Genomic DNA, 27,715 nt, shown 5'->3' with positions numbered 1-27,715 from the left:
CAAGATCCTTCTGGGCAGACCACCTGGGGCTGGGCATGCAGCAACCTCTAGGCACTGCTTGGTGGGTGCAGGAGACAGACTCAGCCCCACTCAAAGGGGACCGTAACAGTGTTTTCACATAGGGAAATGAGGCTGAAGTGAGCAGGATTTTGAGTGGACTGGTGTTGAGTCACTTCAGATCAATATACGTGCGACAGAAAACTCAAATGTGAAGCAGTGGTTGCTGTGTGTTCCCTCCTGTACTGACACAGTTGCATTTGTACATTCAGTCTGCACACATCTGTGCTAAGGACCATCTCAGAGGGTTGTGTTTGCTCTGTACATACCACACCTGTATGTGCACTCGTGTCTATTAAACACTGTACCAGTCTGTGCTGCTCCTTCCATTTTTGCCAGTGATTTAATCGCAGGAATAAACCCTGCCAGTGCAGCAGAGCTTGGTCTGTGGTGTCTGCTTCTGCTTGCCAAAAGGGCGACACTGATGTTGGGTGGAGGGTTTATGCTGCTATAGCTGCATTGTGCAGGTTCCCCTGCAAAACTCATGCCCAGGGCTGTGGGCACAGCAGCACCTGAGCATTGGGACGTAAGGGTGGCAATTCAAGAGTTACAGGGCAGCAAAGGCAGAGGGGGATGCAGGAATTCTCTGGGAACCCCTCTGGGGCTGCAGGAGACCCAGGACATCAGAGCAGGCCCTGATGAACAGAGCAGCATGATTGTAAGGAACCAGAATGCTGACAATTTATTATTTAACACTCTTGAAATATTTATAAATGGCACTTGTGTGTATGGTTGTAGCAAACTGGGGGAAGGAGTCCTGTGGTTAGGAACATGTGTGGACTTTCAAAACATTAGTGCCTCTGTCATCCGAGAAGGAAAAGTTTCATCATCAGCAAAACCATGGAAAGGGATAGTTTTATAGGTTTGGAAATGATTCCCATAGTCCTTTTGGCTCTCCTGTCTGGTGCTAGTTAGTAATGAGCTTCAAAGTGAAAAGTAGGTGGCACTTGGGGAAAAACAAGTTGTTCAGCAAAAAAAAAACCCGACTAATTATTACAGTGAGCATATGTGAGCAAAGCAAACTATCCAACGGTGTTACCATTGGCAAAGTTCCTTCTTGGCTCATCAGGAAGGCTTTTGTAACACCCTGAACTGTCAGGTGTTCTAAGCTGCCTGTCACTGGCTGTTGATGGCTGTGCCTCAGGTGTGTTGTTACTGCCTCGCACAGCTGGAACCTCCTGAAATTCCACAGGCCGAAGAAATGCATTTCACCAGATTAAAACCGTGCAGCTGTGCACTGCAGGCACGGGATGGGAAAGGTCTGAAGTCCTGCTCCTGGAACTGTGCATCAAGCCCCTGGCAGGGGTGCGGGATGGTGATGGGCACAGCCACCACCTGGGACGCTGCCTGTGGGCGGCATGTCCACTTGGCTGAAACATAAGCTGCAAGGTGGGTGTCTGGGCTGAGAACTGCCGAAGGGTTTGGGGGCTCAGCTGTGCAAACCAGGCATGGCCAAGCATGCTCCCTGCCTGGTGGGGCAGTGCCAGCCCAGACTCTGAGGCAGCCTCACCATGCTGTGCTGTGCTGTGCCAGCTGTCCTGTGCCATGCCAGGGGACGCTGGGCTCTGCTGCAGGGATGCCAGGCTTGCTCCTGGCTGTGGTCCAAGCCCCTGTCTGGTTGGACACCGGATTATTTTAATAATCTATTGCTGATATGTTAAACAATTTCAAGTATCAGCACAGCTGCCAGGCACTGGCAGGTCTCCAAAGCAGGATAAGAATCCTCAAAGCATCTCATTCTTGGTAACTATTTTAGTGTGGGCTCCTTGGGCTTCTCTGGGAACAGCACAGACTACTTGCATTCCCACAAACAGCTTCAGAGCATGTTCTACTCAGTAATTTACATTTTTTAGAGTTTTTGTTTGTACTACTAACTGATTGCTCTATGAAACACGTTTTCCCCCTAAGCCTGATGTTTCTTTTATAGAGACCAATTAACTAAGACATTGTTTTCTTCAAGGAATGAGTAATTTTAATTTCTAGTAATTTTTTTTCAAGCAGTTGGCTTTGCAAAGAGCTTTTTAAACTACAAAAGTTTTGCTTTCTTATAACTTTTTTATTGTTTCCACGTGTCCACCTCTGACACGTTCTGAGGAGGTGCTCAGGGATTACACCAGCAGCTCAGGTATTGATGAATACACAGAGGTTTTAATGCACATGAAATCTGCTCCCTTGCCCCATTTTTAATTCTCTAATCCAGTTTAGTTTCTGGTTTTCAGGCCTAATTGCTGAGTCACCAAATGCAGAGTCACTGCATGGTTGCTTTAATCAAGGGAAAAAGACAGTGCAGAGATATTTGTAAGAAAAAAAATCCCTGTTGAAGGAAAGTTTACACTCTTTAGGAAAAACAATCCCTGAAACCAAACCAAGCAAGTGGAAAAGAAAACAAGGGCAGTTGGAGGAGTTCAGGGAAGGTGGGCCAAACCTCCGTGTTTTCAGTGAGCAGGAGAGCACCCAAGGGTCAGGGCCCTGAGGAGCTGCGGCCAAGGCTGCTGTGCTGGGGAGCTGTGCCAGCCCAGAGTGGGGAATGGGACACGGGAGGTGTCTGGGGCTCTGGGAAAATAAAAACCAAATCAGGTCTGGTTCAGAGGCCAGGAGCAGGAGCAACACAGTGGGTGGATGGTGTGGGAGGGGTGACAGACTGCTCCTTGTCTTGATGGGGTTGGGGTCTGGTGGCTCCTGGGCACCTCCCAGCCAGGGCAGGCTGACACCCCCTGCCTCAGGGCCATTCAAGCTAAGGGCATCCTGTCTCAGAGCTGTGGAATATAACAGGTGCCTCTCTAACTGCATCTTGTCCATGTTATCAGTGCCCAAAATGAGAATGCAGCATCCCTCGTGGGCATTCCCTTGTCACAGACCAGCAGAACACCACCCAACCCAGCCCTGGGGCAGGTCAGCAGCAGGAGATGCTAAAGGACAATGTAGGACGGGGACATTTGTCATAAACACTAAAGCTGTTCAGTCCAGGGATCTCGGTGTGACACTCAGGGTTCGGTGAGCACTGTGGGTCAATTTCCAGGCTGGTGGCAAGAGGACAGTCCCTCCCTCAGCTGCTGTCCTCAAAGCTGCCGCTGCTGCTGCACGAGTGGAACCTCATGGTGCTCAAGGGGTCCGACACATACCCTGCAAGGTGCAGAGAGAGGGTCACCTGTGGCTGGGCACAGCAGCAGTGCCCCTGTCTCCCTGTTCCTGCAGTGGCAATAGGATAACCTGTTGTGGTGCTCTGTGAGCTTGGAGCAGCACCCTGCATTAACTCACCATTTTTGTCCACGGGTGGGCACTGGAAGCTCCTTCTCATCTCATCCAGAGACAGGTCCTGAGAAGGGGGTTGCCCAGTGCTGCAAATTAAACAGCAGGTGTCAGTTCAGATACGACTGATGAAGGCATGTCTCCAGAGTACAAGAACCTTTTCAACAGAGTGAAAGGAAAGGACAGTAGTAATCATGAGACATCAGCCTGGAGTACAGCCCCTCTCAGATCCCAGTTAATGGGAGCGAATCAGGAGGGCCCAGCTCACTCTGCTGTTGCTGACTCTGACTGCTGAGTGGTGCTCAAGGATGAGGTTTGGACTCATCACAGTGCTGCCTCCGCAGGATGAGGAGCACCATTCCATCACCACAGCATGCTTGCTCCCCATGGGATAGAGATGAGAGGTTGCTATGTTTACCCTCAAAACCAGCTCTCCCAGTGATAAGGTACAGGATGCACCTCAGTATGAACAGCCCCAGACATGCTGACTCCCACAGATCTCTGTGAGCCTCTTCCTTACACTGGTGTCTCCTGCCTCTGTAGCTGCTGGAAGGCTCCAGATTCTATCTGTCTGTCTGTCCATCTGTCCCTTCCCTTCTCAGCACGGATATCTTCACCTTCCCCTGCTGCCCTCCCAAAGGCAGCCTGGGCTCTAGGCTCTGTGATGGGCACAGGTGACAGCACAAGTCTGGCAATGCGCTCTCCTGGTCCTGCCGTGCTATGCCCCAGCAGCACAGCCTGCTTCCTTCATTCAGTCATCTCAGTCTGAGCCTTTCAGAGCCTCTCTCCCTCCTCTGAGCCCCGTGGTGGCTTGTACACACCCCTGTGACCAGACAGCATACGCTCGTGTGTTCAAGGCATATTCCAACTCGAACCGACTGCGCAGAGCGGCGACGTGGCTGCGGCCGGGACCCCCCCGGGCCACGAGGCAGTCTGAGGAGGAGGAGGGAGACAGGGACCCGCTGCTGTTGCTGGAGGCTGGAGACATTAACTTGAGTAAAAGAAGAAAAGGTACTGTTACTGCATACTTACAAGTGCTTTCTCTCTCTCTCTTTCTCTCTCTCTCTCTCTCGCTCTCTCTCGCTCTCGCTCTTGTAAGTTGCGTCCCACTTTTCCTTGGACTCATCCAGCAGCTCCAAAGCCACCTCTTCTCTCAGCTGCTGCCGCAGTCCCTGTCCCCCCTCACCCTCCCAACTGCTTGCACACACACAGACCCCCATGGTGGGAACCAGGTTCTTACCTCGATATTGCACAGACACTCCTCTAACTTAGTGACAACTTCTGAAAACTCTGGTCTCCCCTGCAAACACAACAGCAAAAGCAGAGCTGGGTAAAAGGGGGCAAATCTGCTGTGATTAGACCAACACACCGGCATGGGATGAGTCACATCCCCTCCATTGTCCCTCCCCGAATTTCATGGCATCTTCTGTCAGTCTCTGGGTACCTGATGGGAGCTGCAAGTTCAGTGCTGAGCTATGAAACAAAGAGGTGTGCGTATAACAACTTTAACTGCAATTCATTTGTCTATCTGTAACAATCAGATTTGAGCTAATAATGACTAGATCACAAGATGACAAAAACACCATCAATAAAATTCTGGTTCTGCTCTTTAGGTTGGCTTCCTCTTTGCCCATGAACAGGACTTTGGACACAGCAACTGCAGTGACAAGCAGTAGACAAGCTCCTGACCAACCTGCCTGTAGAGCCATCCTCCTCCCCGCTGGGGCTAAATGGGCTGTGGAAACGCTGACAAGACACAGTCTGCATCCATCTCGGTGCTTGCTTAAGCCAACACTTTTAATATGACATCTTACTAATTAATTTAAACTGAATATGTGTTACATGCTGTCATTAGCAGTTACTTACAAACACCTAAGAGCAGCAAGGAGTTTTCTACACCTTCAGTAATAAGTCAAGTCATAATCAAAGTTACATGATTAAGTTTCATTGCATGGCTAAATGTCAATTTACTTTCCTCCTCAATTGACCAACTCTCCAGTATTTCCTGACACACCTTATTATCTGTCTGGGGGCTCTATGCAGTGACCCTTCCCATTGAAACTGGAGTTTTGGGGAGGGAGAGCCTACGCAGCTGTGACTGTTTTCCTGCTGCCAGGGGCACTCACCTCGGGACAGGCATTCCAGCCCCTCATCAACAAGGCAGAGATGGGCTTGGGAATGGAGTAACCGATGGGTGGGCGGATGTGGTGGTATGCCATGTCTGCTGCTGCTGCCGCTGCAAGGGACAGCCCAAGAGATCCGTTAGTGCCTGCACTTGCAGATCCTGGCAACACACCTGCTCATCACTGAGACACCCAGCAGGGATGGTAATGTGAGCCATCCAACCTGTGGATAAAGGCCTGGAGGGTTTTTCAATCAGATGAAGAAGAGCGAGCTGTCCATCAGCATGGCCACAGGCTCACTTCTGACCACATACAGACAGCAGTGACGGTCTCACTGGCAGAGGAGTCTGAACCCTCCCTCCTTACCTATACTGGTTCTGACCATGTCCTGCAGCACTCATGACCTCTAACAACTCCTGTCATACATCCAGGGGTCAGAATCTCAGGAGTGCAAAGTGCAGCCCTGGAAATGTTGCTCTGCTCTTGGTACCTCACCGTGGTGTGGGTGCTCTCCTGGGGTACACCAGGAGATATACCAAGGAATGGCTTTGCAATCCCAACACTCGTGTGAGAAAAAAAGCTGCAGTCAGAGTGACTTGTTCCTAGACCTGGATAAGGAGTTGTAAGTTGTGTAGCTCTGCAGTGAGTAATATACATGAGTACAGTGGGATAGTTCTATGCTTTTCACCAAATGCATTATCTTAGCACTTAACAATACACTTCAATGAGATATTGGTTAAAATTACACAGTGCAGCTACTTCAGAGAAATTTAAAACATTAATTCATTGAGCATCTTACCTGGTTTCAGGTGAGCAAATGGAATTTCCCCCGTTAACAGCTCCCAGAGGCACAGAGCGTAGCTGAAGACATCGGCTTTGATGGTGTACCTGGTGCACTGGGTGAACACCTCGGGGGCCATCCAGCGCAGGTTCTGCGCACCAGAAACGGCAACCACGCGTTAGCAGTGTCTGCTTCCTCATATCTGCATCTGTCCCTGCATTTGTATGTTTGTTTTCTTATTTCCTGCCTCCATTGCTTCACAAAATAACTGCTAATTTGCCAGGAAAAATTTTCACAAGGCATGCACAATCTAGTCAGTGTGTTACTGCACCTGATACATAACTTGATTAGCTTGGTGCTGTCTCAGCCCCACACAGACAGGCTGAGCAGGCTGTAAGCCTGTCAGTAGGGTGAGAATAAAAGCAGAATCCCAGACTAAAGGCCTGGAGATCACATTGTAATATATAGTCTAATAAAAATAAAATATTATAATAAAATTATAATATATTCATATAGTAATTTTCTCCTAAACTGGGTATGCCTGTATATTTGATAGTAAGTTCCACAGAACAAAACAAGAGACAAACCCCAGGTTGTTTTGTCATGTTGTCCTCATCCAGGGACTGCAGAAATCGAGATTCTGAAACAGAACAAGAGAAAGAATTGCTGCCAGCCCAATACAGACTCAGACACACCCCCTTACCTTGTTATACAAACCCCCTGCATTAAGTGCAATCCCACAGGATCCTCCCAGTCAGCACAGATTTAGTTTTAGAGAATCTAGGGTTAATTTACAAATGTTTCATGTAAGTCCTTACCTCCAAAATCAGCCACTACTGCATGACCATCCTCATACAGGAGAATATTGTGACTGGGGAAAAAAAAGAGTTAATTGTTTGACAGTGTCTTAAAAATGGTGAAAATGTTAGGGTTTGGGTCATAGCTAAACTGTTGAGGAGTTCAAATCACCTGCATAGGTAATTAATGTCTATAGCTACTTCTCGTATTTATTGTTATATTCATTGTCTCTCCTTAAACACCGCCAGGGACGGTGGTGCTTCTGGGCAGCCTCTTCCAATGCCTGACAGCCCTTTCTGTGAACAAACTCTCCCTGATGTCCAGCCTGAACCTTCCCTAGTGCAGGATCTGACAAGCCAATGCTGAAATGCTCATCTTGGCACTGAGCACATGGCTGGACACATCTGAGAGCAGGAGGCAGGCTCTGGGAGGGTTTTGTCAGTCTGATACCTCCAGGGAATGCCACAGTCAGTGATATTTCTTTTCTGAAGTAAAAAGTACACCCCACAGAAATAAGGCTTGGAAGGTTCCCATCAAAAACATCTGCTTTGAGAAATACAGCAAGAAAAATCTGAGCTGAGCTCAGCTGGCAGAAGGTTAATAATGAGTTCAGCAGAAGCAGAAATTGTCTTCTGTTAAGGTCACACAAGGACTGCAATGGTGAGAGCAAGCATGGTTCTCCTCACGATGCCATGGAAGGAAGAAAAGAAGGGAAGACTGAGGAGTGTGCAGCCATCCTGGCTTTGTGAAAGAATGTGGTTCTGGGGCCTGCCAGGGGCAGTGGCTTCTCCCTCCTGCTGCAAGCAATGAGCACAGCATGTCCCTTTCCCAGGGAGCAGGACCATGAGAAGATCCTTCTGCCTTAAACTTGCTATGGGTTTAATGAAAGACAGTGGCTATTTTAATATTTCACAGGGGATGTTTTAACAAAGAGGAGTTGCAGACTCCATCCCCCATTACCACCAGGCTGCCATCCTCTCTTTCATCTCCCTCACTGAGCAGCTCTCTGAAGCGTTTACGGATAGTTAGAGCCATCAAATGCAGGTCAGTGGCTCAAAGGCTTGCTCCAGCCATGTTCAGCTGCTATGGCTTAAATTAAATTGATACTAAAATGGGCTCTTTTTCATGAAAGTGCTGTAATCATCGCGGCTGCCATCCCTCACCATGGTGTAAGTAGTAATAAGCTGATACGTGTCACCATTGCTGATAGCTGTCAGAAGTGAAAAGCAAAATAAAACTCCCAATTATTCTCCAAATGGAAGGATAACCCCTTCTCCAGGGTAGAGACATGAAAGATTCATTTCCCTCTCTATTCTGTCAAGCCATATTGCAGATTTATTTAATGCATTATGTGTGGTGCATTGGATTTCAGAACTCACAAAGGGGGTTAGGAGCTATGTGAAAATTTAAGGTAAAAAATATGAGGCTCCTGTGAAGCCACTGGCAAAACTTAACATGAAATTTCACTCTTGGTCTTTCTCTTAAGTTGTTGCAAAGATTTTCATCTGGTAATTGTGCCTGTGGGCTGGCTAGAACTCACGCTGCAAACATCACTCCTGCTCTCACACTAAAGCTTCAGAAGTTGAGCTGCTCTCAGCACACACATCAGTGGCACCAATGTCCATCCAGCAAATTATCTCCTGACCCTCATAAATACATCTGTAAAAGTTCTGTGGGGCAATTACATGCTTTCTGGCTCTCTAGGGAGATACTGATTTGGGTTTTCTTTTGTGGGAAACATTATTTAGTGTAGAATTCTTCAGTGGAGAACTGTTCTTCTAAGGGCTACCAAGGCATGGAGCTGAGCCGTGGGGTGTGAACCATGGAGCTGAGCCATGAGGTCTGAGCCATGGGGTCTGAGTCCTGGCTGCCCTGGAGCAGTCCCACAGGCTGCAGCAGTCAGGCATGAGGCTCTCAGCTTGTACCGCAGCTGAGGCAAGAGCTGCAGCCTCGAAAGCAAAGCTCTCCCTCAGATCCCTGTGGGTTGTGGCCCAAAAGGAACCTGGGCAGGGACACAGGGATGTGGAAGAAGCTCAGAGAGGAAGTGGAGGGTCCCATTCCAGCATGCCTGTTGCTCTCAAGGGCTGACATTGCTAAGGACCATGTTTTGTTTTTAGCGAAAGGATCACTTTCATCTCCTTAGGCATTTTACCCCTGTCAACTGAAACACACACATCACAGGCTGTTCTCACAGCTAGAACAACAAGAAGAGGTCTTTCCCTGCAAACACTGAGGACTCAGTGCTCCCACTCAGATACCAACAAAGAGCTGGATGAGTGCCCAGTCTCTCAGAGAAGATCAATCAGAGCTGCATTTAGCTGTAACAAAGCAGTAAGCAAACCAAGAAACTCCTGAGCTCGGTGACTATGGAGAAATATTTAGAGTAAAAGGGACAAAGGGAAGGAGCTTTAGTGATGAGGGGAAGTGACCACCTGCTCTTTGACTGTACAGAAATGTGCTGAAATCCACTGAGCATTCACAAATGGAAATTCCGAAAGACCCAAGCATATGCAGGAAAACACTGTTTTTCAGCTACTGCAATCTTCAATGACAATCACGGTATGTGACTTGTAGGGGTTTGTATAAAACCTCTGAGATTGTTTGCAGTTCAGTGTTAATGAGGTATCACATGGTTACAGGGATCTGCAAGCACAGAGGAGACTGTAGAGTGTCACTGTGGCTTTGAGCCTTCATGTTCCCTGAATTTTCAGGCTAAAGACAGAGACTGACCTGTTCAAATCCCGGTGTATGATGGGCTGTGTGAGGTTATGGAGGTACTCCATGCCTTTGGCCACATCTACAGCAATGATCAATTTAGACTGCAGGTCAAGAGTTCTGTATTTTGGAAACAAAACAGAAAATTACTCCACGTTAATAAACAGTCAAAAATTGTCTGTAAATCGTTTTTATCTGTAAATCAAAGAATCTCCTAAAGTGTTTCAGAAAATAAAGTTATATATATATCTGTGTAATGTATGTGTATATATTGTAAAATAACAACAATGACAATTTTGTGGTTACTTATCAATTTCCCTCGTATACCCAATGAACTGAACCAAAGCTCAGCATTTTCTAGCGTGTTCCTTTCTCTGTTGCCTTATCCTGAAATGAACATTTACATCAGCACAGATTCCTGAGTCTTCCAAATTCAGTGCAGCAAGCCTGAGCAGAGGATGAGGGAATACCTCTTCTGCTCATGGAGCAGGGAGAAGAGGGATCCCCCCGAGATGTACTGGGTGACAATGGCAAACTGGCTGGGGTCATCTAGGCAGGCTCCCATGAACTGGATAACACACGGATGGTTCAGACGGCAGAGGATGGAAACCTCCCGGCAAAACATGTCCACATCGGATTTGGAGCAGTAGGTGTTGGCTCGGTAGCTTAGAATTGACACAAGAGGAAATGGAAAGGCAAAAATACCATAAAATTTCATAAAATATGGGCTGTTTTAATACTCCAAACCAGGGGATGGAAAAGCCTGACAGACATACCGTTTGATTGCAACGATTTTATTCCTGCATCGTCCCTTGTAGACTTTTCCAAAAGACCCTGAAATAGTTTGGAATAAATAAGCACAGAGATGTTTGTTGTGTACATCAGACATCTAAAGTGGGTGAACTTTCACTTGTGGTACCTGAGCCAATAATCTCATGGAACTCTAGCTCAGAGAGCTGCAGGTGGAAGTGTGACGGCAAACTGGCACGGAGGAGGAGAACATCAGCCTTTTCTGCAAGAGAGACACCTTGTTTGTAGAGCATGGGGCAGGGGAGGACAGAGCATAAAAGCACTGAACTTCACAAAGCCTTGCACAGGGAAAGCTGCTTTTCCCCTGTAAATTGGCTGCTGATCCTGTTCCCTTTCTTCTGTTAGTGCAGCAAATCCCAGCGACAGACAAAACCTTGCCATGCCACAGTCGCCTTGGGCGTTCCTGGCTCTAACACCCTCTCAGCCACAAGCTCTGTCCCTCATTCCCAAACTCTGCCTGTGCCATGGGATGTTTGTGCAAAATTCTTTACATGGAGGATTAGTCCCTTTTTCCTGTGTAGCCAGAGCTCATTGCTGCTGCCAGGGATGCTATTCTAGAGCTGACTGGCTCTTATGGCAATGTGAAATCTAAATTTTGCAACTAAATTTAATAGTCAAATATCTCTATCTTGTCAATTGTTTTGGTTAATTACTATAAAGTTTATCAGAATATTTCTAAATGGAATATTTCAATGCTGCTGTGTAAAGGACATAAGGATTTGAATATATCCAAAGTGAACATTTGAAGGGGCAAATTGAAAGCACCACCAAAAAAAAAAAAAGGAAATATTTTAAAATACAAAGATTTATCTGAGTGTTTCATCTGTGTTTGTTTCAGAGTAACACAAATTATTTTTGAACAGAATTTTTCTAGTAAAGATAATCCAGGCATTTTACAGTGGGATTCAGTATGATATTCGTTTGCATTCATGGCTAAGTGGGTATTTCATTAGCACTAATTCATATCGCAGCCTTTTCTCAAAGAAATAAAAATAAATATGTTCTTAGAAGTAAATGAAAATAAGCTAAATACAGGAACTGTCATTGTGCTGAGTGAAAAAGCGAAGCATCCTGTTCCCTAAAATTATCCCAGGGAAATGGAGCAACCAACAATCAAAATTCTAGGAATAATGAACCCTGGGCAGGATGTTCAAGCTGACAAACACATTTGGTGAAAAGACAGCACAAGTTCAAGCTTTCCCTTGCCATTGCAAATACCTTTTGTCATGCTTTTAATCTTGCCCAGAGGGGATGGCACGGACACATAGGAACCATCTGAAATAAAAAGCAGAGTGAAATTCATGGACCTCAAGGACAGCATGTCTGTGCTGATCAATTAATGAGGCAGTGATGGCTGAAAGAATGAATAACAAAGGGTGAGAATATGGATAAACACACAAACACATCTGCTGTGAGCTGGTTTGGGCTGGGATACAGTTAATTTTCCTCACAGGGCACAGCAGATCAGGGCATAGAGAATAAAATGGTTCCTCAGCCCTTACCTCCTCCAGGCTGGGAGTATTCATTGCAGGGGGATTCATCCTGAGGTCTCTTGTAATGCTTCAGAAGGGTCACAATGGCATCATGACCTAGGAAAAACGAGGAAATTTAAGGATTTGTAGGTAAAGTCAAAGTCTGAGTCATACAAAATCAGGGGCTTAAAAAAATGTACAATGTGTCTATAAAATATGCAAACAGACATGGTGGTGCTAATCTGAAACCTGCTGTGATTCCTAGCTTCAGCAATACAGGAAATTCCTGCCAGTGAAAACAACCATGTTATTTCCATGAGCCCACCTACTCCTAAAACATGAGATCAGCAATGGTAAAACCTGCTGGAACCCTGCAGTGGAAGTTGACAACAGTCTTCAGTGGACCTGACAAGGAAAACCACTGCCTGAAAATATTGGTTTGGAGTCCTACTCAGGACAAACTCGTGCACTTATTGCTGCAGACAGTGGCTATGCTTACCCCTCTCCCTTGCCAGGCACCAGCCAGAGCTGGACCTGCACAGCTCAGGTGTTTGATGCACAAAACTCTGCCTGGCAACATTGAAATTCTGCTCTAAATTTTTCCAAGATGAGTACAGATTATTTTGCCAATATCAGTTTTTGCAAAGCCTTTCAAACTCCCAGTTTTACTGTGTTACAGTCACAATCCCAGTCAGCAGCACTGCAGGGGGAATGTCCCAGAGCTCACTGAGTCAGAAACAGGATGGGAGCTGCTCCCTGGCTGTCCCTGCAGGGCAGAGTCCTCCTGTTTTGGCAGCACAGAAACACTCCTCTCCTCGAGCTTGTGCTGCATTAAACTGATGTGTAACAGATCTGAGAAGACAAATCAAAGGGCTGGGGTTTATAGCCCTTTGTGCCAAGCACTGGAGAGCAGACAGTGACAGCTCTGTCTGCAGAGGCCGAAGGGTGATTTTGCAGTGTTGTCTCCTTCCTGCACAGCTCCTACAGATTTTGTGGCAGAAACAAGAAAATTGAAATACCTTTCTCATAAGCCCACATCAAACAGGTCTGCTCATCGTTCTCTCCACTGGACCTGCTGGGATCACACGCTACCAGATTCATATCAGCACCATTATCCAGCAAGAACTGCACGAGGCGAATGTGGCCGTGGTAGCAAGCACAGTGCAATCCTGGAACATCAGAGAGGTGTAGGGACACAACTGTCAGAACAGGGCAACACAACTGCAGCAACTACTGGAAAGTGCAAATTGATTTCCTTGATAAAGGAATATATTGTCAAAAAAATACCTGAGCCGAGAGGTGAAAATTAAACATTAAAGCTGCAAGAACCAAACTAATGCCTCTGCACAATGTGTCAGCATTTACTCTGCTACCTACAAACCACACTTAATGACTCTGTACGTGAGGAAAAGCAAGTAGAAAAAAGGCAACTCTTTGTAGCAGGGACAGGGAGGTGTGCAGCCCTTCAGACATGAATCCCAGAAGCCTAGCTCGTTGAAAAGTAATTCCTAGCACTACTTAGAACCCTCAATATGGGAGGAACAGTTTACACCAGCTTTTATTACTCATATACACTCTAACAAGCCTGACACATCCTCGCTGAAGTCTTATCACCTCTATGGCTGGCTGTAAAAATACTTCAGAAAGGTTGTGTTCTGTCTGAAAGGTACTTGGGTCACCCAATTACCCTGGAATTACCCTGGAAAACCTGCTGGTGCATGGTTTCCCATGTTTTTGGTGCTGTACATGCCCTCATACACAATAAGGACAATGATGTTACCTGTGTGCCCATCTCTTCCCTGGTGATTGATGCTCACAACATTCTGGTCAAGAAGAAACTTGACAAGTTCTATGCTCTTTCCATAGGTGCAAGCACTGCAGAAGGAAATGGAGAGGTGAATGCTGTAGTTCATAAAAGGAGAAGCATTTTGGGGAGCCAAAATTACAAACAATCACACTGAGATAAAAATTAAATAGTAGAATAAAGGATCTTTAGAAATGTGCCAATGCATGATTAATCCAACAAAGCTAGTTCATTTTTATTGTTTCAGAAGCATTCCAATTATTGCTGAATGAATTAATTTTGCACAGCTGTGCAAATAGTCTGTTGCAAAGTGCCTCTTAAACAGCCCTTTACAAAATTCCAGTACCCCAACCAAACCATATGCTGCCACCTGGCTTCCTCATTCAGAGGACCTGGGAGTACCTGGCTCCAGCAGGTGTCCAGGGGGAACAGGCTCTGAGCTCAGCTCAGTCTGGACAAGGACAGGAACCACTGTCCATCCATGTGTGGGTGAACCTGGTGCATTTCTTCCCTTCCTCTCTTACTTGTTCTCTCTCTGCTTATTCATTGTCTGGTTCTACCTCACCTCATGCCCTCTCCTGTACCTCCTGACACAAACGTGCCCTCCCTGTGGAGCTCCCTGCCTGCTCTGTCCCTTACTGGGCTGCTGGTGAGACATCTGCAATGTCGGGTGCAGTGTCTCCTGTGTGTGCAAGCAGAGCTCTGCTGACAGTGGCATCTGAACACCTCACCTGTGGAAAGCTGTTTCACTGAATATATTCTCTTTAGTAAGACTTTCTGTTCCCGAGAGCTGAATTATTTCCTTGACAACTTCAAACTTCCCATTGTAGCAGGCACTGAAGAGGAAGGCAGAACAGACTTGTTAGCAACAGCAGCCTTCCCATGAGCCCCAAGCCTGTCAGCAGCTGCCCTCGGGCACTCACAGGTGCAGAGGAGTGTCTCCGTAGATATTCACCATGTGGGGCTGCACTTCAAAGCTGCTTTGCAGTAAGAACTTCACGATTTCGTGGTGCCCAAACCGAGAGCAGAAGTGCAGAGGAACGTGATCTTCGTTATCCTGAACATTCACTGCCAGTTGACCCAGAAAGAGACCACAGGAAGGCTTTTATATTTAACACAGCATGTTTGGGATGTTTACTGATGTGTTGTGCCTATACATTTTGAAACCTTCTGCTAAAATATTTATGGACCTATTGTTTAAAATTGAAATTCCTGTGAACTTTCATATATCAAACTCCCATTGCTCTGTGCCATCTGCAGTGCACTGTCAAGGTGATTGTTTGGACTTGGGGCATAATTGCTTTCTTCCAGCAGCAGGTGCACTGAATGCTTTGATGGAGCTTTCCATGAATGAGTCACGTGTTATAAATGACCTTAGAGCAATTGGGAAGCCAAAGTAAGATAATAACATCACCATGACTGGGAACCTCCAGGCAGCACAGAGCCACTAGCATCTACCAGTAGTAGCATACTCTTCTAAGGGCAGTCGCATGGACTGCCCCTGGAGGATCCCTGATCTGCAAGTGGGAATTGTTTGAGGTTGCCAGCTATCCTGGCCACATCCATGCCAGGGAGCCTTCTGTCTGTTTATGGGCTGAACAATTGCATTCCAGCACCTCACATGGGTATGGAGGTACCTTGCATGGCTCTTCCTTCACCCGTCCTGTAGAGAGTGAAGAGACCGGACAAGGCTTTAAGCTCCATTGGTACAGACACCTAAAAATACTGTTTTCCTTATCCAGAAAGGTCTTTAGTCAGCTAAATTACCCACAGCAATTACTTCTGTGATTCTTGGTGTATTTCTTCCTAAGTTTAAAGACAGAACAACCATAACTGATTGATTTTGTAACTGAGCAATGACAAATCCAGTGTACTTTGTGCAACACTTGGTTCTCATTTCAGCCTGGCACCAGGTCTTTAAGGCAGTTTCCAAGAAATGAATAGAGCACATGGGAATATCTGTCCATTGGAGGTGTCCTAACCTGTGCTGCCAGGCTTTTATGCACCACTCTGACAAACATCCCTCAGAAACATCCTTCCTACAGCTGTGCCTCCTCAGGACAGAGACTAAACCAACCACATTCTGGGGGTCTGTCTTCTCTTTGGTTGTCTGTGAGTATAAAGAACAATGTAAATTAATTAAATCCCTGTTTTCAAACCTTCCTGAAATAATGCTGAATGCTCACATAAATGGACAGTGCTTTGAAATGAGCTGAACTTACAACTTCCCTGATGTCTGGTGACAGAGAGCTCCAGAGATGAATCGTGTTTCAGGAAAAAAAAAAGAATGAAGGAATTCCTGCAACATATATCAATCTTGTGGCCCACAAACTTCATTAACTGCTCCCACTAACTTTCCTTGCAGTCTTATATTATAAGGAATAAAGAAAAGTAAACTCTTTTGCTTCTCCATTCTAAAATAATTCCTCACTTTATAGCTTCATGTGACATGTTGGCCTTTATTTTCCATTAGGATGCAGTACCAGGCTTTCTGGTACCATTTACCAGATTCATTCTGAAGTGCAAAAAATAAGATGGGAATAAATGTCAAAGATTTATAATGATAAATGTCAGCATTTTAGATTATGTCCCCACAGAATGGCCTGAAGGACATCAGGGGCCTCAGTCTACAGCACAACAAAGTGGAGTGTGGAGCAAGGAAGGAAATCTCCTTTGTTTATGCAGTTGGAACTGATGTTGAATGCCTACAAATGCTTTCCTTTGTCTCTGGAAGGATCTGTAACTATAGCGTGGGATGATGGGTAGTATTTCAATTGATAGCTTTTCAATCTCTAAATGAAACATACCAGGTACGCTGGAATATTGTCTTAAAAAGAAGGAGAAATTCACAGTCAAAACAACAGAAAAATCAGTAAAAAACCTTAGAAGAGTGTTATGGAGAAAAAGGACATACTATTGATCCAAGCATTACTAAAGAAGAGTAAAGACGAGTTCTGAGTTTTTAGAAGAACTTTTATATTAAATTGAGGATAGAGGGTACAGCTGTCCTGGCAGTCAAGGACTGAAAACTGAGGCTGCCTTACAAGTAAACAATAAAACTGAGAAAATGCCAAGTTCTTGTCTGGAACAAACTGGAATTCTGTAGCAATCACTCTTAGCACTGAGACATGACATATGTAGAAAGCAACAGGTGAAACCATGACTGTAAGTGTAAGGATGAGAAAGGACAGTGCAAGAAATGTGCTTGAAAGAGCTCATGGCATTTCTGAAAATACACAGAGTTTACTCAGTCTTCCCCAGAGTGTTTGGGCTAAAACAAACGACGGAATTGGCATCTGCTGCACTTTTAACGTTGGGTATATCCATGGGCCATGTGTAAACCAGGAACATTTGTGATGACACATACAGGGACAGCATATTTCTGCTGTATGCTTATCTTGTAATTTGTGGCTGGGCTGAAGAAGACCTTTGGCCATCGTTAGGCTGCAAATATTCTTTATTTCAGCAGCATTCTGCCCTTTGCAGCCCGACCCGGTGGTCACTGTTTGTCTTCAGTCACTGCGGTCTCGGCGCTGACTAACGAGCCAGGTTATGTTAAAAGAAGCAGTTCAGGTTTGTGACCCCAATTAGTGGTCTTCACTGAACACTGTCAAATTTATTCAGGGCCTTTCCCAATTCCTTTCATTCTTGGCTATTGAAGACTTGTTCCTCTGCTGCTGCATTTATAGCAAGTTTCAAAGGGAGCTGCTTTGAGAGCAAAAAGCTTCCCATGTCCAGTCTCCCTTTGCTTTTCCTCTGCTGAAGATTCTGATTTTAAAGAGAAGGACCTGAAATGGTGCCCCAGATTCCTTCCTTTTGGAATAAACTATCTAAAGGAGAGCAAACCTCCCACTGCCTCATTATGGTGAGTGAATGTCTCTCCTTTCCCCTCTTCAGTATAATTGTATCAGCTCAGAGCACACACATTGATGTTGAAACACTCAGAGAAAACAGCACGTACAGAGCTGGTCTGCTGCTTCCCTCCACATGTTTCTGCTGCGTGAGGAGGACGTGTGACTGCAGGCAGGACTCACACAGAACACGGCAAATTGATGTATTAAAAAGCAGTGCTTTTTCAAGTAATTTACTGCTCCTTCCCAAAAAAATGTCTCTGCCTCTTACTCTTAGAACAAGAAATTTATTTCCAAGGAATTTGGATATTGCTCAATATTTCATAGAATCATGGAATGGCCTGGGTTGGAAGGGACCGTAAAGCCCATCCTATCCCACCCCCAGCCATGGGCAGGGATGCCTCCCACTAGCCCAGGTTGCTCCAAGCCCTATCCAACCTGGCCTGGAACACTCCCAGGGATGGAGCAGCCACAGCTGCTCTGGGCAACCTGTGCCAGTGCCTCAGCACCCTCACAGCGAAGAATTTTTTCCTAATATTTAATCTAAACCTACTCTCTGTCAGTGTGAAGACTTGGGTGCCTCGTCCTGGCACTCTCTTGTAAACAGTCTCTCTCCACCTTTCTTGTAGGCTCCTTCAGGCACAGGTAAGCATCTCTGCATTAATAATCATAATATGCATCAAATGCGACCACTAAGTTTTCACACTTGTACACCTTTGTAGGATGTGTGACTAGCGTCAGTTGCCCAAACACACCACACACACACAGTGTGTGTTAGGAAGCTAAGGCTGTCTATAAAACACAATGTTAGAGCTGACTTTAAAATATCTTTTCTTACCATCAGCTTTGCTTCCCTCTTCCATCAAGAGCTTTGTGATGTTGAGAAAGCCTTTGGCAGCAGCCAGATGCAGAGGTCTGTCCCCAACTTCACCACTGGCATTCACATCAGCTCCAAACTTCAGTAAGAGGTGGGTTACCTAAATATTGCAATAAGGCTGATTAAACATGGAAATTAAATTGCTGAGAAAATCAGATACAATACTGCATTGGGTGATAGTACGTGTGGGCATCCCTATACAGGTAAAACAGGGACAGTTTAAATAGAAAACTATTTTTTTAATTACATGTCTATAAAAACATTAACATTCTCAGAAGCAAGTGCTCATCCATTCTCCAGAATGTTCTCTGTGGTGAACGGGCACCATACATGCCTGTGTGAATGAGCAGACAGCAGAATAAAACAAATGCCCTCAAAGTCCCCAAAAGCCAGAGCTGTGGCTCCTGTCTGATCTGTCCCTTATCCCAGAGCCCCACAAGAGCTTTCAGCATCCTCACACAGGACTGTGCCCATCTGTCCTGCAGTGGCTTGTGGCAAATGATCAAACTAATCTCTCAGCCCACACAGAAGGAGTTTCTTCTGGATGATGAGGTGCACAGATATGAAAGCAGCTCAGGGACATGTCCCCTTGCTCACACCCCTGCTCTCACTCAGTCACAGGGCAGAGCATTTCAATCATCAGGGCATCTGCACTCTGCTTCCAAAAGCTTTTCTTAGACAACTCCTCAATGCACTTGAAGTAGCACATCACTGGAATGGAAAATACACTCTGCCTGGAGGTCATCCTTTGAAACACCCCAGAACACAAGGTTTTCAGACAAGGCAAGGCTCAGGGAATGACGTGCACAAGCCAAACAGACCCATAACCACAGTTCACATGAAAGAGCTGTTAAGGGCGAACGACACATGGATTGGCCATGTGTCAACTATGCTGTTCAAACACACAGTTGAAAGAGAGCTGGGAGGGTCAATGCCAGCTCTGGCCAGAACTCCAGACTGTGTTTCAATAAGTCCGTGATCCCTGTGAGTGGAGCAAACTCAGCTGTACTGGGGATGTGCACAGCACCTTAGGGAAATTCCTGCTCTCTGAATGACCATTTTCCACTGATTGAAAAGTTTGTGAATCCCAAGGATGATGAATAGAATTGCCATTTAATTATTGCTGGAAAGTGATGTTCTCTTCCTTGGAGAGGTTCAGAAAGCACAGTCACATTCCTTAGGCAATCTCTGACATGTGGTATGAAGGAACAGCAGAGGACAAGTGCTCTGGGCCCTAACCTGTTATCAGAACTCCTAGAGAACCTTTCACTTCAAGAGGCCTTGAGGGCAAAACACCAGTTTTTGCTGGAGTCTAGTACAGAGGATGGAAGTGTAGAAATTTCCTGTTGATATTCTGACTCTTAGGTTAACCAGAGCTGTGTAGTTATGCAGAGCGTAACCTCAGTGTACAAGACCTTTGCATGGATGGAGCCTCTGGAACGTAAAGCAAACCCATCTAACACTAAACCTATGGGGCCACAGTGTTGCCCTGCCCAGCTGTGTGAATCCCCTGAGTTACCTGCTCGTGGCCATAGTATGCAGCAATGTGAAGTGGGGTGAAGAACACTGCATCCTGCACATTCACATAGGCTCCATGCTGCAGGAGAACATCCACAGCCTGCGAGGAACAGCACGGAACTCCAGTCAGTACCACTATGTATATATACATGTATGTCAGCTGGTGAAATAGGACTTTGAAACCTCATGTCACTAGTTTAAAAATAGTCAAAAATCCCCAAACAAGCAAGCTATAAAGGTGCAGAGCTGTGTACATCATGTAAAAGTGATTAACTTACAGTACTTTAACTGAACACTGAATGTCACTGATGCTTTATAAATAAGCCTGAGAATTGGTGTGCCAGTAAAATCACTGATTTATGAAGTAAAAGGCACAGAAATGACTGCCTGGATTTTCTCAGAACCTTTAATTTTCTTTTAACCATTATGCACAAAGAGCTGTAAACATATCAGAGTTCTTCGAAGTGAAAAAGTCCCACAAAATGAAAGATGCTTTTAAACACAAATGTGTGAACATAAATCCTCAAATGCAATTCCCTCAGCATGTAAAGATTTCTCTGTATTTTAGAAGATAATAACTCTTTGGCTTCAATAAATAACCCTAAGTGTTTTCTCTCAAATTTCCACTGTTGTGGTCCTTCAGGAGGCAAACGTGTTCCTGGGCAGCTGCGAATGCTCAGGCAGTGACTTGCTACAGAGCTGCCAAACAAGGAGGCTGAATGAAACCACTCTGGGCTCCACACTGCAGTCCCAGGGCTGTTGGTTTGTCTGCAGCACAAGGCAGTCTTTGGGCACATGAAGGGCTTGTGCCAAGGGCTTGTGCCAAGTATCGTCCCAGAAGGTCTACATATCATTTCGATGGATGTAAGTTTCTGAGTCTAAAGATGATGAAAGATACTGGACCATGAGTCACACACAGTACAGTGAGGAACTGGGATCCACCTCCCCACAGAGGGGAAGGACTGGCAGGGATGGGGATGTGGCCAGTTGCTGCTCCATGCTGCGTGTACCTGTACTACCTGTACCTGCCCATGGAGACCCCCCTGAGGATGCCAGCCAAGGACAGCTGTGGTGACACATAGGTCTGTCCCTGTTTTCTAGGCTGAGACCCTCAGATCATGTCACACATGCAACAATGGGTCCAGCCATGTCAGTCCATGTCACTCCCAAGTGCTCAGAAAACGCAAGCTGGTTTTGTCAAAGTTGTAGCTGTTGGCTCTGAAAAGAGATGTTTGGAGCTGTGGCTTTTACACAAATAAGGCTGAAACTTCTTTGGATCAGTTTGGTTTTAATTTAGCCGTGAACTATGAGGCTGTAACGCACTTAGGGATGTGACCAAAACTCCTGTTCTCCTTAATCTCTTTGGAAGCTGGAATTCAAAATTTAGGATCATCTACAAGCTTCAAGGTGGATCTTCAAGATGAAAAAGCTGTGATGTGGATCCAACTCTGATGATGAACATGAAACCAGATGAATTCTGACATGTTTTCCAGGCTGCAGCAGTGGCAGCAGCACTCACTGCTGCCTGATCTCCTGATAAAAAGAATTCTGTGTGTGATATTAAGCAAACCCCACTCAAGTGTAAATGATGAGAGGGGTGCAGAGACAGGCTTGATTGCCTCAGACAAGATATCTTTCTAGGAAAGAATAAAGGAGTCTTAGAAAGCACTGAAAACTGTCATGGGCATCACAAGTCGGGGTGGGGAAGCTGGAGGGATGTGCAAGGATAGAAATACTTCAGAAACTAAGGGGGAATTTCTAATGCAAATAGGGCTTTACATTCTTATAGAAAGGCAAAAATTAATTTTATCCTCAGGAGATAGACAGTGAATGAAGGTGCAGCTCAACCCAGGGAACATTCCCAGGCTGCAGAGAAAGCAGCTGGATGGGCTTGGATGCACAGATATATGGCAGTGTCCTGGCAGGGTTGACAGCAGCATAGGCTGTAGAACAAGGGGAAAAAATGCTTTCCTTTTCCTCACACAACCAACTATTCTTTAATCCAAAATGATACTTTGAGCACTTTGTACAATACTCTCACATTGTACAATACTCTCACTTTGCAATTTTTCTTAACATTCTCTTCTGAAAGGTTTTTCAGAAGCTTTTTGAACATTCAGGTCAAGGATGTTCCCACCAAAGACTAATAATTAAGCCACTCTGAAGATTAGGAGGAGACAACAAAATGCAACATGAGACAGACATAAGGATTTTGTGTTTTGGACAAGGGCAAGGGATAAGAACTCCTCCAAACAAACAAGATCAGTGATTATTGACTTTATAGCAGGTGAAATTTAAATTTGAAGACAATTTCAGCAATTGAGGCCTTTGCATAGTGTACACTGAAATCTCTACAGAATCACTCCTTTTCCCCACCAGGTCTTTGGCACACAGACACACACTGCAGGCCCTCAGGTGTGCAGATGCAGAAGTTTAGTGGCACTGGTCCATCTGCCTGTGACCCTCTGTCCAGCTCATGCATCTGCAGGAGTTGCAGTCTGAGAGTGACAACTTTAATTTACAGCAGGAAATAGGCTCTGGCACTGCCTTTCCAGGTGCTAATATCAGGCAACACATAAATGTGGATGAGGCATATGCATTATTTATTTAGCAGTGACCTCCCTGGGCTGGAAACATTTAATGTTTTCAAAATAACTGACTTAATGAGAGATTTATTGAACTTATTTGCTGATGTTTATAATACGGTCATCAGTTTAGTTTATAATTTTCCATTAATTTTTCATTTTTTTATTTATGTATTTTATATTTTTTCATTAATTTTCATTCTTCTGATTGAGAAATGCAATTACCATTGACAGGTAAAAACAGTAAACAGCATAGTTTTGGTGAAGTGAAACAGATCCCAAAGGCATAGAGCACATGAAATATTTATGCACCACACTGGCTCAAATGAGTTGCAACATCCCATTGATGCTGATGGCCTCATCCCAGGGAACTGATCACTGCAGTGGTTTTGGGTCTGGTGATGGAGCAGAAGCCATAGACTGACTCCTCAGGGAAATGGGGACCAAAGCAGATAGTTCCCAGTTCTATCTTTCTCCTAAATATAGTCAGTCCTCTCCTGTGGTAAAAGACTATGTTGCATAGATTGGGGTGTGCTATTTATTTAATGGTATAAATAATTATTTACCTTATTTGAATTAGGGAGACCAAAAATTGATTTCCTCTTGCCTAAATTTATTCTACTTATTAGGGAGGTTGAAAAAGTTATTCCATATTTCCATGAATATTAATGAAATGGTGCACAAAATAAGCTACTTAATCTAGCAGAGGAGCTCCTAAACTGACTGAAAATTTCACAGCTGTATAAAGGACAGCAGGAGCTTGCACTTGGGCTATAAATTCTCAGTCCCCAGAGCAGCAGAAGACCCAAATGAGTTGTACAGATTCACACTCCATTTATGGAGACACTTCTGATACAGATCTGATCATTCCCAAGGAAGAAATAAGGGACTATTCAAAGCCGCTCAGTTTATTTCCTACCAAGTTAATGGGCTTATCCTTGTCGGCTTCTGAGCACCCTTATTTCTCCGTAGCTTCCCCAGGAGCTCAGGACATGGGAGCAATACTAGGCCCGCCTTTGGCATTTGCAGGAAAAGGCCCAGACATTTTAAAAACCACTTGAAACCCCAGAGCACTTTGTACTGCCCACAGAGGAGACGTCAAATACCTGCTCCATCTCAGGGAACGAGACCATCCCGGAGTCACGAGCTCTGCTTAACAGCTCCACTGCCATTCTGGCACAGAATTGTTAGAATCCAATAATCACTAGGGTTGGAAAAGACCTCCAAGATCATCAAGTCCAACCTTTGATGTGGTGGATGTGGTAGCTCCTTTGTTTCAGTAGCAGGACGCACCAGGGTTAGGCTAGTAAGAGCTGTGTGCACTGGGAGGGAATGGCAGGATGCCCATGAGCTCAGAGGGGTGACGCTACAGCACAAGCTCCACTGTTTCACTTGCTCCCCCAACACTGCTGCTGGGTGGACATGCCAGGAACCTCCTGCCTCACACACCTGGAACAGATGCTATGGATTGATTTGTCCCTGACCCTGGTCGGAGCTGCTGACTGGAACACTGAAGGCTAACAGCTGTTTAATTGAGTTTCTTGCTGTGATCACCCATAGATTGTTCTGACCTTCTTACAGTTTGACCTTCCCCAGACACACAGACTCCTGGTAACCAGGGGCATCACTGAGTGTGAGTGCCCTGTCTTTAGCAAGAAGCACAAACAGGCCTGATGGATAGAGACCACTTTGGAACTGCTGTGGTGGCTGCAAGGTAAAGCTGAATTCTCCAGTATTTATTTAAAAATTAATTCTCAGTGTTTATTTAAAAAAATAAATATGTTACACTTAGGGAGCTGTTGCCAGGGTGATAGAAATGAGATGGTGTGTGAAATGGCTGAGCTGAGGTGGTAAATGATAAGAGAACAGATTCATGACTGACAGCATGCCTAGAAAGGCTTGATAACAGACATCTGGGGAATCTCAGCCCCTCTTCCTTTCTCTGCTCTGCATAGTGAGAACTCTTCAACCCACAGGAGACTTATCAATAAGGATGTCTGAGATTTATGCTAGACTCACCGTGGCAACAGCTTTCTCTGCACTAATCCAAAGTACAAAATAGCTCTAAACTGACAAGCTCAGTCCCTTTCTGAAGTGAAAATCACAGAGCTGTGAAGCAGAGCCTGTGACACCTGGAAGAGGGAGCAAAGCTCTTTTACTGTGCTCCCTTCACACTCAGAAAGACAGGATTTGCAAGACTCTCTCTGTATCCAGGTTCAGAAACCCAGACAAGTATGAGTGAGGGTGTTTCATCAGGTATCTCTTGGTTAACACTTCTGATACTCAGAAAACAGCACCATTTAGTGTCAAGCCTTTAAAGACATTTCTAGAAAGGTAAGAGATGTACAAACAGATCTGTGTCCTCAGGGCATGTTTGTTCAGTGCAAAAACATATGCACAGATGTGGTTTGTAAATCAATAAAATCCAGCTGTACTTAACCAGTTCTGAATTTTGTTTTGAAAGGCATCAAAGGAATTTAAAATGACCTGTTAAGATTAGCACTTAGCTCTCTAACTTCTGTAGAGCAAAAGACAGACATACCTTGTAGTGGCCAGCGATGGTGGCGACGTGCAGTGCCGTCAGTGCTCCATACCCAACCTGCTGTGTGTCGGCCCCACCGTGCAGCAGTGCTGTCAGCAGCTCCACATTGTCCTAAAGCCATGGATTGCACCCACATCATTCCTGGCACAAAACTCTCACAGGTGAAGGCAGCAGGACCAGCCTTGGCCTCCCTGGCTGTGACACTGCTGGCCTTGATGGAGAGGGACCAATGGTGGCCCAGAGTGCAGGGAGAGGTGTGGAGGAAGGTTCGTCCCAGGCACCAGATATGTCACTGCTGCTATACTAGAGCCTGTTATCTTAAAAGTCTCTTATCCTGATTTCTTGGTAGCACTGGACAACTTCTCTGCCTTGAGTTGCATTGTATCGTTTAATCAGTAACTCCAAAGCAATATCCTACCCATAAATGACACTGCAAAAGCACATACTGGTTCCTGTGCATGGGCTCTTTACAGGGCATTGCCCTATGCATAGTAAATGTGAAATCTGTAGAAGTAACAACTAGAGAGCTCAGCTAGACAATTCAGACAAATCAGCTGCTCAGTTCGGATCTGTCATCAATTCTATTCAAAACAGTTTACCTTATAAGCTGCCAAGTGCAGAGCTGTAAATCCATTTCTCGTCAGCCTGGATGGGCGCAGCCCCTTCAGCATGAGAGTTCTGATGTGTGATTTGTTGCCTTTACAGAGAGAAGTGGAAAGCAAGATCAGTTAGAGGAAAGAACATGCAGATGAAGTAAGAAGCTCCTGTATGAGTTTGAAAGCAAAGAAATAGGTAACTCAACTGCTCTGAGGCGAGCCATAAAATATATCTTGTGAAACCTTGAAATGATGAGGTTGAAACATCTCCTTGTCAGCTGGGACAGCTGTGGGTCTGGCCATGTACTGGCTCACTGCCCACAAGGATTTTGCAAGAGTAATTGAGCTTCTAGAGATGCAAACTCCTCCTTTAATGCCCACACCATGCTGCAAAGAGCTCCATGAACCAGAAGGTGCTCCCAAATCTCTGGGTCCTCAGCCACTGAGCTCTTTACCCTCTCAGAACTGAAGTACTGCTCTTCCTACACAGCATCCTTACAAGGACAGTTTGGAGGCTGCTAATAAGGGTCAGCATGGGCAAGTAGCCTTGCTCTAACTCCTTTGATGCACAGTGATCATCTCAGTAAATGCATCTGCCTTCTGAATACTCATGACAATAACCAAAGACAATATCAGATCTAGTAGCTCCTTGCCCTCCTTCAAGTGTTCACATGATTAATTAATAGTGTGTGTTTTCTTAAACTCCCTCTCAGCAATCCCACCAACTGCTCTGATGTTCCCACATACTGATGTCATGTTTGGATAGGATCTTGCACTCTGAAATGACGAGTAAAGATCCATTTAGTTTTCAGCAGTGCAGGATCAAGTCATTCTTCATGGTAACATCTAACAAAGATTGAGCAAATCATTTATGCATGTCATTACTTAAGACTTTGCAGAGCTGAAACCTCAGTGTAAAATTGTCTTTGCCTTCTCAGCCAATTTCTGCTGAAAATTGTATAACAAGAGCAAAACATGTGCATGATCTAATGACTGGCTGTGGATAACTGAGCAGCTGTGTGGATCCAAGTGGAAAATCCCACCATTAGTTTTTATGAACATCCCAGAAGACATCCTGCCTTCTTCTGTTTCGTATTCTGATCTGCTCCCTCCCAGAGCCCTATCAGCTGACATGTGTCACTAAAGCACTTGAGTTATTCTTCTTTTAATCACTGTGAGATCAAACACAGGTATTTGCACTGCACTAGAAGAACTGGTGGTGTAAGCGTGGCAAAGTGTTGTGACAATAAGGTCCCTGCCCTGGAGTCTGTACCATGTACAGAACCCGGGAACGTGGAGCCCCATGCTCTGTGATGGGTGCGGATTAATGCATATAGAAGCAATTTTGAATGAGTTGAACACCTGTAGTAGGAGCATGCTGCACCATCAACCAGCACCTTCCTCAGACTGAAGAATCAGCTGTAACAGGGTCAGTGCAACTCAACTCAATCCCCTGGCAACACAGCTTACAGTGATGCTGAGAGATACTCCTCCAGCTGCCTACAGGGACAGCACAGTGAGAAATTCCCTGCAAATCCATCCCTCCTGACAGATGCCAGCCCCAAAAAATCAGTGATCACCTCACTGAAGTGTTTAAGGTGGAGTTTCATTGCCTACCCCCACAGATGCAGCACAGGTGGAGCAGCGAGAGCCCGTTCTCCGTGCGGTAATTCAAATTGACTTTGCAGAAGGCTTCATCAGAGCTGAAAAAGGGATTTTACACGTGATTACTGCTTTCATCCTTCAGCACAGCTCCTTGCATTTGGGCAACATTCAAAAGCGAAATCTCAGTGTCATTTTTTTGAGACCTGAGGCTGAATTTACACCCAGTTTACATCCTGTAAATCTAGAAATACTTTACTGCTTATTAGGTGAGTGGCCCAGATTTACTGTCTTCTGAGCAACCCTGCTATTCAATCACAGTACATACATTCTAA

General features: G+C 45.3%; 1 protein-coding gene across 2 annotated transcripts in view; it reads right to left on the bottom strand.

Moving 5' to 3' along the window:
• Positions 1 to 2,948: 2,948 nt before the first annotated feature.
• The window catches only part of LOC103800493 (serine/threonine-protein kinase TNNI3K), a 29,146-nt gene continuing 4,379 nt past the window's right edge, over positions 2,949 to 27,715 (bottom strand). Inside the window, exons 3-25 of one of the 2 annotated variants that reach the window (XM_009072871.1) lie at positions 27,396 to 27,481; positions 25,782 to 25,879; positions 25,183 to 25,293; positions 20,057 to 20,155; positions 18,499 to 18,637; positions 14,733 to 14,877; positions 14,541 to 14,645; positions 13,786 to 13,880; positions 13,025 to 13,174; positions 12,036 to 12,122; positions 11,752 to 11,808; positions 10,643 to 10,735; positions 10,500 to 10,557; positions 10,194 to 10,388; positions 9,739 to 9,843; positions 7,029 to 7,081; positions 6,798 to 6,850; positions 6,229 to 6,361; positions 5,433 to 5,542; positions 4,547 to 4,606; positions 4,128 to 4,297; positions 3,316 to 3,395; positions 2,949 to 3,180 (exon numbers count right to left, since the gene is read on the bottom strand). In XM_009072871.1, coding sequence (XP_009071119.1) covers positions 3,104 to 3,180; positions 3,316 to 3,395; positions 4,128 to 4,297; positions 4,547 to 4,606; positions 5,433 to 5,542; positions 6,229 to 6,361; positions 6,798 to 6,850; positions 7,029 to 7,081; positions 9,739 to 9,843; positions 10,194 to 10,388; positions 10,500 to 10,557; positions 10,643 to 10,735; positions 11,752 to 11,808; positions 12,036 to 12,122; positions 13,025 to 13,174; positions 13,786 to 13,880; positions 14,541 to 14,645; positions 14,733 to 14,877; positions 18,499 to 18,637; positions 20,057 to 20,155; positions 25,183 to 25,293; positions 25,782 to 25,879; positions 27,396 to 27,481 — 2,359 coding nt within the window. In that variant the 3' untranslated portion in view covers positions 2,949 to 3,103. The remainder of the gene's footprint in view (positions 3,181 to 3,315; positions 3,396 to 4,127; positions 4,298 to 4,546; positions 4,607 to 5,432; positions 5,543 to 6,228; positions 6,362 to 6,797; positions 6,851 to 7,028; positions 7,082 to 9,738; positions 9,844 to 10,193; positions 10,389 to 10,499; positions 10,558 to 10,642; positions 10,736 to 11,751; positions 11,809 to 12,035; positions 12,123 to 13,024; positions 13,175 to 13,785; positions 13,881 to 14,540; positions 14,646 to 14,732; positions 14,878 to 18,498; positions 18,638 to 20,056; positions 20,156 to 25,182; positions 25,294 to 25,781; positions 25,880 to 27,395; positions 27,482 to 27,715) is intronic. The other variant, XM_009072870.1, reaches the window with a different exon arrangement.

Source organism: Acanthisitta chloris, unplaced genomic scaffold, assembly GCF_000695815.1.
Source record: "Acanthisitta chloris isolate BGI_N310 unplaced genomic scaffold, ASM69581v1 scaffold41874, whole genome shotgun sequence".
Lineage (NCBI taxonomy): Eukaryota > Metazoa > Chordata > Aves > Passeriformes > Acanthisittidae > Acanthisitta > Acanthisitta chloris.
This window is presented reverse-complemented; position numbering and strand designations above follow the sequence as displayed.